The following is a 16,559-nucleotide window of genomic DNA, read 5'->3' on the forward strand; positions in this document are numbered from 1 at the left end:
CCTCCCTACCCTGATGATGATGTACAGTGATTTTGATTTGAGAGTTTTTTTGCAGAGGCGTTCTGCACTCGTGGCCTTTTTCCTCTCCTACTGTAAAGGAGGGCTGTCTTGCCCTCTTGACCTGTGGCAGCATGTGACCATCGGCTGGAGAAGAAGGACAGAGAACGCCGTGGCGTTGACCTGATTTGCACAAACGCTAGAGAGATTGTCTACCTTCAGGTTGCATTGTTAGAGGGGGGGGGGGCTTCTCTGAGAGGTTTAACGATGTTCTGTTGCCGACTGTCACATCCATTTTGTACATTTTGTGCCCATCTAGGCTCTGATGGGCGTGCGTGTGTGTGTGTGTGTGTGTGTGTGTGTGTGTGTGTGTGAGACCAGTCAGTTCCACTGTTTTTGACTGTTACTAATGGGATGCATTGCTGAGTGCATGACTGTAATCAAGTCCAGCATGCCCATGTCAGTCAGTCAGTCAGCTTTGAAGTGATGCTCACGTTACTGTGAAGATCCCTTTGTTTTGAGGTTCTTGAGAATGTATTGTTATTGTTGAATAACAAATCCAGTGTCTATCATTTACCTTATTTCATAACATGAACACTATCATACGCCACTTAGTTTTCATTTTTACAGAGTTGACAAGAGTGCCGTGACGAATCCTTATGGAAAACGCAGTTTGAATCTTTATTTTAAACATTTGTTTCCCTCTTCAAGACATTTTGTTTGTGTGTAAATATGTACATTATTCCCTTATCACGTTTCTTTCTTTCTTTCTTTCTTTCTTTTAAACATTCCTTCATTTACACTAGTGTGTAAGACATTTTGATGTGCAGACTGAACCAAAGGAAAATGAATACTGAGCTGAATCTGAGAAATGCTACCCCAAGACATTGTTGTTGCGGTTTGATCTTCCCTTTCATGATCACTTCAGGTTGCCACTCATTTGAAGCACACAGTAATCTGTGACTGACTTTATGATGCAGTAGCTTCATGGTGGTGAGATGTGGTGATGCTTCCAGTTGGTTGTTTGTTGCCAAGTACCACGTCACCCGAAGTGCAGTTCTGTAGTGTCAAGAGGTTGTCTATAAATCATTCCCTTTGTTGATTTTATGTTCTTTTTTTTTTATGTTTAATTTTAATTTAATAAAATTTTAACGGGGCAGGTGGGATACCTAACATCCCATCTAGAGTGTTTTGCGTTGAGGATCCCCTGTAAAAATGATACCTAGTGGACTTGACCTCCTTAGCACCAGGACCGCTTGCTTCAGGTGTGTGCTTAAACTAAACCAAGCTCTCCTCAGTGACGGGTGTTTCCCCTGGAACAATTACAGTTGCTTGACTGCTCATTCAGTCTTACTGAAGATGTCGCTCTTTAAGTCTAGTGAGACGTACAACCCTTTGTCACTGAATGTGTCATACCATATTGTAGGCATACAATATGCATTATATGCAATGAGAATGGCAGTCTATACAACCTGAAAATATGCATTGCTCTTGAAATGGCCGGTCAAGAAGCTTTTCATCCTCACTGCTTGAAGCAAACAGCCTAAATACCTGTGCAGGAGTCAGTCAGTGTTATGCAGGGATTAAAAGCAGATTAACATATCAGGTTTATATTTTCTAAGCAATAAAACATGACTGAATAATCAGACTGATGTGTCGACTGTTTTTATTTGGTTTCAGAGAAGCTTTCCTCCACATCAGTGCTAAAAGACAAACTTCGGGAAGATATGCAGTTAAAGCAATGTAGCAAATGCAGTTTAAGGAACACATGCAAACATCTGGTTAACGCTAGAAACCACAATTTTCTCTTTGAAAGCAATTAGCTTTCATGGGTAATATTGGCTTTCTCTCACAGTGTATACTACAGGCATCTCATTTAGGTTTTTACATCTGGTGCAGTGTGTCTGGCAAATGAGTAACAGCATTTTCAACCCAGAAACGGCGTCTAGAGTCGTACTTTCAAAGCAGGCCTCAACAGCGAACCCAAACAAACTCCATCACCCACAATGCTCTCGTTGCGTCATATTTCCGGTCCTGCGCGGTTTCTGGTGCGGATTGGAACCCGGAGTCAGGATTCACCGAATGTGTAATCGTCTGAAAAACAGGTAACCCTTTTATTTTAAACTTGTACAACTTTTGCATGTAATGCCCAAGTCGGAACATTATAGGTATATTGACAGTTTACACAGTGGTGGCAGAAAGTACGAGAAAGATCATTTTGACGCCGTTTTGACATTCAAATGTACTGGCTCCAGATGAGGTCTTCGTCTCCGTTCCATCCGCCATGCCGATTGTTCTTTGTTACATTTGCATTGCTGAAAGAGACCGAGCCGGCTGAGATCGGAGTTAAAACCCGGCTACAGTTTGGAATCGACTGAAACCCGGATCCCGTTTTTACCGGATTGTGTTTACTGTACCCTCCCTATGCGGATTGCTTGTAGTTGGGGTGCCGTTCCCTTGCCCCTCATGCAGCATTGTTTTGAGTTGTTTTTCCTCCCTCTCTCCCTCTTTAATTAAAATAATAAGTTAACGACTTGCACCCCTTGTGGCTTACAAAATCACTAATTTACAGAAGTTGAAAACGTATATTTGACTGTTGTAAATAAGGACTGACGTTTAACACATTTCTACATTATCTGGCATTGAGCAATAGTTAACTTGGGAGAGGCGATAATATAACTGTTTGTCACTTGTTATAATGCCTCCTTTAACCTTTGGGCGGGTTGTCCCTCTCTGTGATTCGTAACGAGTGTAGTATTTGAGTGGGAGAAAAATATAAATGTTGAAATATGATCAATGAAGGAAAACTGCGTCTTGTTTCATTCACAATGTTAAACCATTACTGTCTAATGGACTGATACTGTGTTTGAAATCAGTTATAGGGTTTTTAAATAACTTTTCTCACATCTTGTAGCTTGTCAACATGGCAGAGCAGGCAACAGATGAATTTATATGTAAGTACATTTCTTCATTTTTTCCTCCCTTGTCTTATTTGTCTGTATGTGTATTAGTGACATAAACTTTTTTAAATAAAAAATAAATACAACTTTTAGTGAATTTTACAGCATCATTTATCAACAGATAACATATTAATGTTACTCTACTGCAGGCAAACTTTGCGCATGTATGAGCACCATCGATGAAAAATATGTTTATGTTATGTAACATGCTTAACAGTGGCAGACCACATGCTCACCAACAATACAAGGCTTCACAGTTACACTTACACTTGCTTAACGTCCCAACAACCATCTCAAATGACAAATCTGATAAATGTTTTATGACTTCCTACAGTTACAATTTGACACTAGGGGGAATGCTAACATTGTTCCACAGCCGCCACACTGACATGGCTGTCTGCAGATTTTTTTTTAATAATCGGCCTCGTGAGCACAGTTAATCGGCCGATGCCGATTGCCGATTAACTAAAAAATGCCAGATATCGGCTCGATTAATCGGCCGACCACTAAGCTGTATGTGAACTTTTCACCCTGTGTTGTGCTCAGGGTGTGAGGACTGTGGCCAGTACCATGACGCTGAGTGTCCTGAGGTTGGGCCTGTGGTCACTGTGAACGACTCGCTGGTTCTGAGTCGAGCCCGGTAAGTGGTAGTGGTATGTTATTTTTCGGTTTGAAGGTGCAGGGTGCCATATTGATGGGTTCAAACATATTTGTATTTAATCAGCTGAAGCATCATGGGCATCCAATATAATTCATGATAGCTGCAAGGGTGTAACATTGGCCCACGGTGAGATCAAGACACCATAGAGACCTGGTCTCCGTTTCTTTCCTTTAAATCTTTATCTAGGTCATCCCTTCCTGACAACCTGGAGATCAAGTCAGTCCATGAGGGAAAGGAGGGTGTGTTTGTTCTCCACAAGCTGGTGAAGCGCACACGGTTCGGCCCTTTTGAGGCAAAGAGACTACAGCACATGGACAAACAAGGCATTTTCCCATTGAGGGTGAGCAGTTGAGCATTGTTGTCACGCGGATGTTACTGTATTTTCAGCTGTGGAATAGGCACCGTGAAATATGCCTAGATTCAAAAATCTGAGCCTGGTCTTCGCCTCATTTTGAGTTATTCTGTTTTAGTTGTATTTGCGTTACCCAGATGTTTGACTCTAAAAGGATCTTTTTTTGTTTGTTTTCAAGATTTTTAAGAAAGACGGGACAACAATCTGGTTTGACTCATCAAATGAGGATGACTGCAACTGGATGATGTTAGTGCGACCTGCAACAGACCACACCCATCAGAATCTGACCGCCTACCAACAGGACGACGAGGTCTACTTCAACACATCCCAGGTGAGGCGACCATGTGCACTGGAATCAACCTTTCATTTTGACCAGGACAGACATTTGGAATTATGTGCTCACTGTAGCAGAAAAAATGCTGGAATTTCCACCCATTTCCATCTCTTAACATGTCATATGCACAGCATTACAACTGCCTTGGCATCTTTTCAGCACTCCAAGAAAGTTTAATTGTATTGACATTGTTTAAAAACAGTATTGATGATGTCTTTCCCCTCTCTCTCTCTTCAAGGATGTCCTTCCGGGATCAGAGCTCAGGGTGTGGTACGGCGCCTTCTACGCTAGGAAGATGGACAGACCTGTTCTAAAACCGCCCGTCGCTCCGGGAGCAGGTGAAGTGTTTTTCTCAGCATCATTTTATTACTTCCTGTAATGTTCTTGTAACTCAGCTCACCCCGCCCCCAAGGAAATATGCATGCAATTATTCAGCTCTTCTTTGGGTTGTTGCTGATATATTTTATGTTGCTAGCAGACAATCATCTATATTATTGAGTCAAAATTCAGTTCTGTTTTGAGCATTTGTTTCGGTAAATAGCTAAGTGTGCTTATTCAAAGCATAATTTCTTAATCAATTAAAAGTAAAGCTACCAGCCTTTGTCTCAGTTTGGTAACGTTGAGTTTGGTGCTTTCTGTGAAAGTGGCAATATATACAGCATAGGTTCTTGACATGCATTATGATAGACATTACACACATTATAACACAATAATAGACTTTCACCCAGATTAGTTTGTTATTTGTCAATATTTGTTTTTAAGTGTATAGCTAACTATTTTTTCAAAGCAGTATTTATACTCTGCCCACCTAGCATCAATTGACTTCTTGTAGCAATGTTGGTTTAAAATTAAATAATAATAAATTATAATAATTAAATAATAATAATAAAATTTTGGCTTAAATGCACCCATGGTTCAAGACATGTCAGAGGTGTCCCTGCGTTTCCGCATTCTTCTGATGCTTTGGCCTTACTGTATGCATCCCGTTGACTGATGACATTCTCTCGAACCGCAGACACACAGGTGATCCCCACCAAGCCAATGGCCGCCCCAGCTCCACCTGTGGGGGCAGAGAGTGACACAGGTGGGTCATCTTTACGAGACACTATGGAACAAAATGGGATCTGCCTGCTTTAATCCACTTCAGCATCAACTCGCGTTTCACAATTGGCTACTGTCTATTTGAGCTGGAAATATCAAGTATAGGTCTATTTAGATGTGCAGTATGAATCAAACTTCTTGATATGATTGCATCATCTACAATAGAGATTGGTAATGTCTGCATTAGCCTTCTCCGTGACGCTCTAGTGATTAGTGTAACACTGTCCCATTTGTGCCATGTGAAAACGTGTCATGATGATATAGTAAAGCAACTGGACAGATCCAGCCTCTGACACTGACCAGCCTGCCCACTCTTCTGTTCTTCTCAGACCAACTGTTCTGCCACCTACCAGAGGAGAAAACGGTGGATCCTCCCCTGGAAGAACCGCCTGCTGCCCTCCCCGAGTCGCCCATGGAAAGCCAGGAGAGCAAATCCAACCCCACTGTCACAGAGCCCAAGAAGAGACGACGACGGAGGGCAAAGAACAGTAAAACAAAATCCACCACTCAGACGGGGTCGAGCAAAGGTCAGCAAGGCCTTTTAGACCTTATCGTTTTTATTGAAGTTTAGGTTTTGGTTATTTTGTTCATCCTAGATCAGAGCAGAGCCAGATCACTCAGAGTGGATGTGTTACCTTGATGTGAAGGAGAAAAAAAATGTTCTGCTATTGTGACTTATTTCGGCGTCTTCTATAACCTCTAGGCTCCATACGCAAAGCACCATCGGAGAGAACGCTCAGCACAGAGGCTCCAGAGCTGGGATTGGACAAATTGGACAGCCAGCAGCCGGTGATTGGCTCAGATGGGAAAGAGATCAAGTTGGTGCAGACGACGCACTCTGGGAAGTAAGACGCACAAGCTCGACTGTCCATCTAATGACCTCTTGGGCCATAGATCATTCTGAATATACAGTCCCGGTTCAGTGATATGGCTGTTGTGTGTTCGGTTTTGAGTGATCAGCAAAGGTTTAGTTTCTACTGTTTTCTATACTGTTTATTAAAAGGATCTCTGGGTGAACTGTAAACGCATTATCAAGCGTGAAAAAGACTTCCGGAGTACGGAGATGATGATGGCAGCTCCTGAACAGAGACCCCGCCTGAGCTTTCTCTTGTTTCAGTGGCTTTATGCTCTCTCTCTCTCTCTCTCTCTCTCTCTCTCCTACATTCTCCCACTCTCTCTCTCTCTCTCTCTCTCTCTCTCTCTCTCTCCTACATTCTCCCACTCTCTCTCTCTCTCTCTCTCTCTCTCCTACATTCTCTCTCTCTCTCTCTCTCTCTCTCTCTCTCATATACACTCTCCCTCTCTCTCTCTCTCTCCCTCTCCCTCTCTCCCTTTCTCCCTCCATCTTCTCTCTCCTAGGTCTGGCCTGAGGAAGCACGCGGGGGGCAGGCAGGCTGGAGAGCATAAGCGGGTCCACCAGTGCCTCCTGTGCAACAAGGTGTTCCAGAACAGCAGCAACCTGAACCGCCACATCCGCTCCCACGGTGAGTGTCCACTCCCTCTCTCTCCGTCACAGGAGGCATTGATTTTAGAAGCGTTGATTTCAGAGGCGTTGATTTCAGAACGCAACAGAAAGAAAGGGTTCTAAAAAATGTCTAATGCCTCATTTCAAGTGGAGATTGTTATGGTTTTAGTTTGCCAACCAACACCAAAGGAAACTAGCCTGTTATCTTCCTGTGTCCTCCCCAAAACCGGAAATCTGCACCAGGCGACAAACTGTTCAAATGCGATGAGTGCGAGAAGATGTTTAGTCGGAAGGAGAGTCTCAAGCAGCACATCTCCTACAAGCACAGCAAGAATGAGGTAAGGTCCTCTCTTGTCCTGTTAGTCTTTCACATTTTACATCTATTGTGTCTCCAACAAATACAGTATTGACTTTAAATGTGAATCTTGGTTCAGAATGAGTTTGACGTTAATACGTAGGAGAGTGTGTATGTTTGTGTGAATGTGAATGTGAATGTGCATGTTTGTTCTCCCCAGCCAGATGTTGAGTACAGGCACAAATGTGAGACCTGTGAGAAGTTCTTCCGCGTTGAAAATGCATTACTATTCCACAACTGTAGAACAGGTGAGACCCGCATCAAATGCATTTCACACCTGTCGCATGGAACTCAGAAACGGCTGCTCACTGGCTCCTTCAATGATAACTGTTTTTGTTTTTGTTTTTTGTTTTTATTTTTGTACTAGTAGACGACAAGACATTCCAGTGCGAGATCTGCTCGCGTTTTTTCTCCACTAACAGCAACCTGTCCAAACACAAGAAGAAGCACGGCGAGAAGCTGTACGCCTGCGAGATCTGCAACAAGATGTTCTACCGCAAGGACGTCATGCAGGACCACCAGAGACGCCACGTGATGGGTGAGTCAGACTCATATTCCCATGGTCTCGCTCTGTGCCGCGGCACGCTGATAGGTCAGTAAGACTCAGCCCCGCGATCCTCATATTCCCATGGTCTCGCTCTGTGCCGCGACATGCTGATGTCTGATTACATCTAGCGGGACTCAAGACCTTGTCTTTAAAGGGATTGTGAAATGAAGTCATTTTAATGAATGAATGAATGAATGCCATTTTAATTGGAAATGTCAACGTGTCCTCAGGCCCAAAGAGTATGAGGAGGGAGGAGACGGAAGGCTCCGGGGAGGAGGGGACCAAGTACAGGAAGGAGCCCTCGGCCTGTCCCATCTGTGGCAAGGTGAGGGGAGACGGAGAGAGACAGCCGCCGACTCAGCTCCAGATCGGAGCCTGAACCAATGCAGTTACTGTCTCAATATCTGATTTCTTTCTTTCTTTCTACGTGTGTGTGTGTGTGTGTGTGTGTGTGTGTGTGTGTTTCCCACCCAGGTGTTCTCCTGCCGGAGCAACATGAACAAACATTTGCTGACTCACGGAGATAAGAAGTACACGTGTGAAATCTGCGGGCGCAGGTTCTTCCGCGTGGACGTCCTCAGAGACCACATACACGTCCACTTCAAGGTGGACAGTCCCATGCTTCACACAACGCCAGAATGAAAACATTACATTTAAACATACCCATTTGTCTTGGTGGACACTACTTTGACACGTGCCTGTGGTTTAACACCAAGAGGGCACCCATACTGATGAAACATATATCTGTAGAATACGTCATTTGATTTGATTTGGATGTACAGTCTTTAAGATGAATGCAAATGCTAGAAAACACTAAACCATTTGTTTTCTGTAGTCTGGGGAAAGGTCCCGTGCTGATTTGGGTGCCTAGGATGTGGTTCTGACCCCTTGGCTGCTGTTTCCTTCATCCAGGACATCGCGTTGATGGACGAGCTGGAAAGGGAGGAGTTCATCAAGAAGATTGGCATCTCCATGGAGGACAGCGATGAGCAGTCTGATGAGGAGGATGGCAAGGACGACCCGGAGCATCACAAATACACCTGCAAGAAATGCCAGGTGAGGCTTGGCGAAGCACACGCATGGGTCATTCCACAAGGGCAGCCACCGCTTAGGGGTCATTCCACAAGGGCAGCCACCGCTTAGGGGTCATTCCACAAGGGCAGCCACAGGGGTCATTCCACAAGGGCAGCCACTGCTTAGGGGTCATTCCACAAGGGCAACCACAGGGGTCATTCCACAAGGGCAGCCACCGCTTAGGGGTCATTCCACAAGGGCAGCCACCGCTTAGGGGTCATTCCACAAGGACAATGGGAAGGTTGCTAGTTTGATCCCGACTCCTCCTCACCAAGTATCGAAGTGTCCTTGAGCAAGACACTGAACCCGTAGGCAGTCGGTGTATGAATGGATAGATGTCTGACTCATTAATGTGTAAAGTGCTTTGAGTGCTCTTTGTGTTGAAAACCGCTATATATTACTATTTCCATTACTAGTGAATTAATCTCAATCTCTCTGTCTCCCTCTCTGTATCTTTCCTTCACTGCATGCTGTGCTCAGGTCACCTTCGCTAAGGGCCGTGACTACCTGAGGCACATCATGGACCTGCATAAGGAGTGGGGTTACGGCTGTGGGATCTGCAACCGACGCTTCGCCCTGAAGGCCACCTACAACGCCCACCTGGTCATCCACCGCGAGCAGCTACCTGACCCTGCTGTCCAGCGGTAAGACAGCCCTGCAGGGGCCAGTGAGGTCCCCCTACACCCCCCCACTCCCAGCTCACTTTACATGCATGGAGCTCCAGATGAGATAGAAGAGAACAAGCCCTGGTGCCATGGAAATCATTATGATGGAACCCAGAATGCAGTGGGTGAAATTTTATACGGCATCTGAAAAAAGCTTTATCTGAGCCTGAAGCTCAAGGTGTACAGGACTAACACAAACAATAGACAAAGCAGTGCTGTGCAGTGGGAGACAAGAATGCTTCTGGTGTGTACAGGCTTCTTGAGAGGTGCTTTCATGCCCTCAGATAAAGGGTTGTCGGGAGGGATGATGCCGTTCGGCTTATCGTGTAGGGATCTGATCCAAAGGAAGCGTGAGGAATTGTAATTCGGCTCCTCCGTTCTGTTTTCCTCTCTCCCTAAAGCTATACTCTCCCGTGTGAAATGTGTTCTGTTTTCCTCTCTCCCTAAAGCTATATCCACGCAGGTGAAATGTGTTTTGTTTTCCTCTCTCCCTAAAGCTATCTTCACCCGTGTGAAATGTGTTCTGTTTTCCTCTCTCCCTAAAGCTATCTTCACCCGTGTGAAATGTGTTTTGTTTTCCTCTCTCCCTAAAGCTATATCCACCCGTGTGAAATGTGTTTTGTTTTCCTCTCTCCCTAAAGCTATATCCACCCGTGTGAAATGTGTGGACGGATCTTTAACAGCATCGGCAACCTGGAGAGACACAGGATTATACACACTGGTAAGGCTACCGCATCTGATGTGCTGACACCCCTGTGTACTGACGTAGGCGCTACATGACAACAGTGACAACACAAAGAGCCTCAGACTCTGGGCCACATGCGGCCGGATCCGGCACAGCTCTGGCTCAGACTCGCTCAGTGTCACGTGTCCACATCGCAAAAAGCCAGGAGTTTTATTTAAATCTTTTTCTGGTTTTTAGTCCGTTTTTTTTTTAAACAGGCAGCGATATGATGCGGATATGACATAAATAGGGAGGCTGTTCATTAATTTGTTATTCCATGATGTCCTCCGTCCCCATGCAGGAGTGAAGAGTCATGCCTGTGAGCAGTGTGGCAAGTCCTTCGCCAGGAAGGACATGTTGAAGGAACATCTCAGAGTTCATGACAACATCCGAGACTTCCTGTGCGCAGAGTGTGGCAAAGGTGAGCTCCGTGATTTGACACTTCAATCATAAGAAATGGTGTAGGAACGGAATTGCTGATGTATTGCTTGTCATGCCAGAACCAAAGGTCAGTCGGTCCAACACTGAAAAATGTGTAAGCCTCACTACTGACGCGTGAGCAAGAGACCCTAACTCTAGCGACTGACAACGGCACCCCTGAGCGTTTTAGTTTCCTTGAGTTTAAGCCTCCATGTTAACACACCGGTCTCCTAAGGCTGCTGGCTTGGTCCCAGTGGCAAGACTGTGGCTGTGGCTGTTTCTCACAGCTTAGGTTACACCTCGGGGTTAAGCAAAGGACCTCTGTGAGTCCACTGGGATTCCTGTAACACTTGGGGGCGTTGCTCTCCTTTGGCGCTGCGTGGTGACCTTGGCCGGTAACTTGGCTGTGATCTCTTCTCCTCCTGCAGGAATGAAAACCAAACATGCACTCAGGCACCACATGAAGCTGCACAAAGGCATCAAGGAGTACGAGTGCAAGGAGTGCAATCGCAAGTTCGCCCAGAAAGTCAACATGCTCAAACACTACAAGAGGCACACAGGTAAAGAAACAACAACATGCTCAAACACTGCAAGAGACACACTGGTAAAGAAACAACAACATGCTCAAACACTGCAAGAGACACACTGGTAAAGAAACAACAACATGCTCAAACACTGCAAGAGACACACTGGTAAAGAAACAACAACATGCTCAAACACTACAAGAGGCACACAGGTAAAGAAACAACAACATGCTCAAACACTACAAGAGACACACTGGTAAAGAAACAACAACATGCTCAAACACTACAAGAGGCACACAGGTAAAGAAACAACAACATGCTCAAACACTGCAAGAGACACACTGGTAAAGAAACAACAACATGCTCAAACGCTGCAAGAGACACACTGGTAAAGAAACAACAACATGCTCAAACACTACAAGTACACACTGGTAAAATAATCTCCCTACCTACCTGTCTATCTACTACCAGACCCCCTGTCTGTCTGTCTGTTTCTCATGTCTTGCTTGGTCTTGGTCTGTATATGTAAATATCTTTACAGGAAGTCGATATGAAAGAGGTGCTCTGTGTTTGTGTGCTGTGTTTGTGCAGGCATAAAGGACTTCATGTGTGAGCTGTGTGGAAAGACCTTCAGTGAGAGGAACACCATGGAAATCCACAAGCTAATCCACACAGGCATGTTCAACACACACACCCACACACACACATACACTCAGCTGCTAGACTGGAGTTATATCTCAGTACCTCTGTCACACACTGAACTTCTGTAACGTCAACCATTTAACTCTAATTATTATACGGCTCTTCAGAATGTTCCAAAAAGTTCCGTTGATTTGAATGGGCCATCCCAACGTTCGCCGGTGAATATTTCCTGATATTCACCGCTGCGAAAAGATATTGACCGCTGTCATTGGCAACGGGCTTTTTTGCTTCTAATTCACATCTTTCATATCATTCCGCAAGTAGTCCGGTCATTTAACGTAACAGATTCATTGTAATTTGAAGTCAGCAAGTAATGGGTTGCTCCGCTGCGTGTCGGGGTGTTGTTCGCCCCGTCGGGATTTATTTTTGGATAATGACCTCCGGACAATACATTATCCCTTACATATTACAAATATTAGATGAGTATTTTGCCATCTCTCTCTCCCGCTCACTCTCTCTCTCTCTCACTCTCTCTCTCTCTCTCTCTCTCTCTCTCTCTCTCTCTCTCTCTCTCCCTCTCTCCCTCTCTCTCTCTCTCCCTCTCTCACTCCCTCCACCCTTCCCACCCTCTCACTCAAGTTTTTCTTTCTCTGGCAAATCATCAAGTAAACTTTTGCAATGTCAAGAACTACATCAGTACTAAACATTGAACACTTTCCCACCCTCTCTCTCTCTCTCTCTCTCTCTCTCTCTCTGCTAGCAGTGGGGAAGACGTGGTCGTGCGCGGTGTGCGATAAGAAGTATGTGACGGAGTACATGCTCCAGAAGCACATCCAGCTGACCCATGAGAAGGTGGAGGCTCAGAGCTGCCACTTGTGCGGCACTAAAGTGTCCACGCGCGCCTCCATGAACCGACACATGCGCCGCAAGCACCCCGAGGTGACCCAGCTGCACACACACACACACACGCACACGCACACGCACACGCACACACACACACACACACACACACACACACACACACACACACATACACACACCCTCCACATCCACCCAGGCCCCCCCAAACCTCCAGTCTATGTGCTCGACAGCAAATGGCATAGAATAGACTATTCATTATAAATCCTCTTTCAAAAAACAATCTGATGGCAATGACACACTTTATTCATCTCTTAAAAATGTGATTGCGTGATTACCGTGATATTTTATTTATTTTATTTTACAAATGATCCTCACTCTTCTGTATTATTCCAGGTTATAACAGTGAGAATCAATGACTTTGACCATCTTGATGGAACCTCCACCATTGATGCATCCACTATCAGCATTGTGCAGGTCTGTTGTCATGGAGATGTGGAGATTAGACATTAGTAATTTCTCTAAGTGCTTCCACTTGGCTTCTGTTAGTTCTACATCTCTGGAGTGTAGTCATATCTGCAGATATATTCACTCCTCTGTTCCTCATATTCAATATTTAGTTACCTTTTTGTTTTTGTTTGGTTCTGCCTCACCAGCCCCCTCTGACCCTGGATAAGTCGTCTCTGGCGGGCGAGAAGAGCCAGCGGTCCGGCCGGTCGGCCAGGAAGAAGCAGAAGATGCAGCCCGAGGACCCAGAGCTCACGTCCGACTCGGACGACTACGGCGACTTCACCGCCAAAGGAGCCGACTTTGTGGGCACGGTGGGCGACGAGACGTGTTCTGCCGTGCAGAGCATACAACAGGTCCGTCCCACCGCACCGGGTCCGATAGCGCTACGCCCCACCTCAGAGCATAGTACTCACAGGACATCTCCATTTTTGTTTGAGATTACAGGACCTCATCTCCATGTTTGTTTGAGATTACAGGACCTCATCTCCATGTTTGTTTGAGATTACAGGACCTCATCTCCATGTTTGTTTGAGATTACAGGACCTCATCTCAATGTTTGTTTGAGATTACAGGACCTCATCTCCAGTATTGTTTGAGATTACAGGACCTCATCTCCATGTTTGTTTGATACTTGGCAAACCAGCATTAGGCTGTTTGATTCCACATGAAACAAAAAATGATGTCGTTATGTAATCGTTATGTTTAGTTATATAACATTTAATTAACATTAAATTAACATTTTAGCACATGGTCATCCAGTACTCCTGTCATGAAAAGTGTGTGATCATCCACAGGTAGTGGTCCTGGCTGAGCCCAGCACCTCGTCGGCGTCCTCCCCCTCCAACTCGGGGGGTCTCCCCAACATCACGGTGACGTCCATCAGCGGGGCGACACCGGCCCAGTTCACCAGCCTGCAGCCGGTGACCGTGGGGTCCCTGAACCCCAACGAGCGGCCCATCACGCTCGACAACTCCATCCTCACCGTCACCTTCGACACCGTCAGCGGCTCGGCCATGCTGCACAACCGCCCCCCGGAGCTGAGCGGCGACACCGCTGGAGGGACCGCGGGGGCTCCTTCCTCGGCGGCGGGCGGGGGCGCCCCGTCGGTTGCCCACTTCATCAACCTCACCACCTTCGTCAACCCCATCTCGCATCAGCTGGAGCAGCCGGCCCTCACGTGGAGGCCGGTCACGCCCGCCGAGGGGACCCACATCGCCCCTGCCACCGCCGGAGCCCTAGACGGCGGCCAGACAGACTCCCAGGGCGCCCCGGCCCAGCAGCAGGTCGTGGTGGAGCAGGCCCAGCAAATCCAGGTCCAGGCTTCTGGGCCTCCACAGCAGCAGCCGGCCACACCAGCCCAGCAGATGTACAGCTACTGAGGTGTCTCCAGACACCACTTCTGCTGGCTCAGACACTGAGCACACATCTGCCGAGGTGTGCCCATGGTTGGCGTATAGATGTATCTATCTATGCCACACACACTCAGCCTTGTGCCTGCATCACTCCCTACTCTTCAACCCGACCCCCATCCACATGCAGAAAGTTGAGAGAAAGTTTTAAAATCAAAAAAGCAATTCAATTAACTTCACGCTTTCATTTTTATTTTATTTTTTATTATGTTTTACAATGTTACATCATGTAACTAAGACCATGTTTTTATTCGATACATTTTGATTGTGAAGATTCATAAAGCCATGAAAAAAATTGAGATTGTGAGCGGTCAAAATCATTCGTCTAGTGCTGGAGACACTATCGTACCGCCAGAGGTCAGAAGCATCATGTGTTCACACTCTGGTTTTCGTTTTTGTGCACATTTGTTTGTTTTGTTTACTGTTCGTAAGCTGTAAGTATTTAAGGGCACACAGTTCTCTATCTGTGCCATATTTGAGGGGGCCCATCACTGCTGTGAAATGGAGAAACCACTACCTCTGCTGGGTTTAACCAGTTCAGACCACGATGAACTACAAGAACCTCTGCTGGGTTTAACCAGTTCAGACCACGATGAACTACAAGAACCTCTGCTGGGTTTAACCAGTTCAGACCACGATGAACTACAAGACAATGAAGTTAGCTTGGGCCCCATTCTGGAAAATGGATTCTCTTCCGGAAAAGAGCGAACCAATCTTATGGTCTTTCATACCGTTTTCAGCGGTGGTTTCTGATACTGCTGTCATTTTTATGCTGTCTACAAAGTACAGACACATTGGTAGGCCTTCAAAAGCAATACTTACATTTACAAAAGCGTTTAGAAGGATTATTGCAGTAAACGTGATTATTGATTATTGATTTAGAGTTTCAACTTGAACCAAAGACGGGGATCTGTCTAAAGAATGCCTTAATGACCATGTGATCAAAAGCAGAAGTGCACTATACAATGTTTATTTCTCTTGTCAAAGATGTCGGCATTGATTCTTTATTGTGGATAACGTTCATCTGAAAATCAAAAGAAATGCTATGAAAGGATTTGCTGGCCTGAAAAAAATCTTTAAATGGGTAGATGTACATTTGCTTGATGATAATGTTTGAGCTTTTTTTATTTTTATGAACTGAATTGTCTTTTTATATCAGAGTCCATGTTTCAAAGCATTGAAAGGTAAACAAGGTACGCATTGACATGTGCTTTGACACCAATTTCTGTGTGTATATAAATTCCTGTATATATAATTATGTATGCAACATCACAGGCGAAGCATGTAAGATAATATAGATCATGAACAAAAATGCCATAAATAAACTCCTTTGTCCCAGATGAATCTCTGCTGTGCGATGGAAGTCTGTTTCCTTCTTACCAAAGCCATCCTTTATAACTTATTACTTTATTATACTTCATTTCCTGCCACTTCCTTCTTGCCTTTTTAATCTTTTTTTCCCCAATCCTGTCAGTGTCATAGAACAGACCACACTGACATGAAGACTAGCTATACTGTTTTGCCTGTGTGGGACTGAGGTTGGGGCTAGCAGCTAGCAGTACTCCAAATGTGCCAGAGGGTGGTGCTACAGCAACATTACCTGGGCTGCCATTTATATGCACAGGGGTGAGACTAGTATAGAATTAACATAGACCATCGCATAGTATATAGTATAAAATAACTTTTTTATGAGCTAGATATTTAGGTTATTGGACAATCTATATAAATATGCGACTTGTTTATTGAATATAATTAAATGCATCGGTTACAGATATACTGCAAAACTGAACTAAGGCCAGAACCATCAGCTGTAGGAATATTGGACTTTGCAGAGTGCTTAGTGATCTGTCTCAGAACCCCAAACAGGTCCACAATGTTAGCAGAATTCAAAATCTCCCATAGTGCTGTGTGTGAAACTTAATTTCATTAATTCACTTTTAATTGAATATTTCATATCATGA

General features: G+C 45.1%; 1 protein-coding gene across 2 annotated transcripts; it reads left to right on the plus strand.

Moving 5' to 3' along the window:
- Positions 1–20: 20 nt before the first annotated feature.
- On the plus strand, positions 21–15,942 carry prdm15 (PR domain containing 15). 2 transcript variants are annotated; one of them, XM_031572200.2, is made up of 25 exons: positions 21–2,102; positions 2,912–2,951; positions 3,504–3,597; positions 3,805–3,958; positions 4,149–4,301; positions 4,543–4,642; positions 5,320–5,388; positions 5,735–5,932; positions 6,109–6,250; positions 6,765–6,889; positions 7,114–7,208; positions 7,386–7,473; positions 7,593–7,763; positions 8,003–8,097; positions 8,247–8,378; positions 8,685–8,828; positions 9,327–9,490; positions 10,153–10,232; positions 10,537–10,656; positions 11,084–11,215; positions 11,771–11,854; positions 12,585–12,760; positions 13,076–13,156; positions 13,336–13,542; positions 13,984–15,942. In XM_031572200.2, the coding sequence occupies exons 2-25, from the start codon at positions 2,921–2,923 to the stop codon at positions 14,566–14,568; spliced, it is 3,420 nt and encodes a 1,139-aa protein (XP_031428060.1). In that variant the 5' UTR covers positions 21–2,102; positions 2,912–2,920; the 3' UTR covers positions 14,569–15,942. The 2 variants fall into 2 exon arrangements, with proteins under 2 accessions (XP_031428060.1, XP_012683088.2); XM_012827634.3 differs by having other exon boundaries at positions 7,596–7,763.
- The last annotated feature ends 617 nt before the right edge of the window (positions 15,943–16,559 follow it).

This window comes from Clupea harengus, chromosome 8 (assembly GCF_900700415.2).
Source record: "Clupea harengus chromosome 8, Ch_v2.0.2, whole genome shotgun sequence".
In the NCBI taxonomy this organism is placed as follows: Eukaryota; Metazoa; Chordata; class Actinopteri; order Clupeiformes; family Clupeidae; genus Clupea; species Clupea harengus.

What these genes read in the sequence shown, in the direction of transcription:
- prdm15 (XM_031572200.2), top strand. Translation starts at nt 2,921, where the DNA reads ATGGCAGAGCAGGCAACAGATGAATTTATAT. An exon ending in AAGGCATTTTCCCATTGAGG is followed by an intron (nt 3,959 to 4,148) that starts GTGAGCAGTTGA and finishes TTTGTTTTCAAG; the next exon opens with ATTTTTAAGAAAGACGGGAC. An exon ending in CCAGAGACGCCACGTGATGG is followed by an intron (nt 7,764 to 8,002) that starts GTGAGTCAGACT and finishes ACGTGTCCTCAG; the next exon opens with GCCCAAAGAGTATGAGGAGG.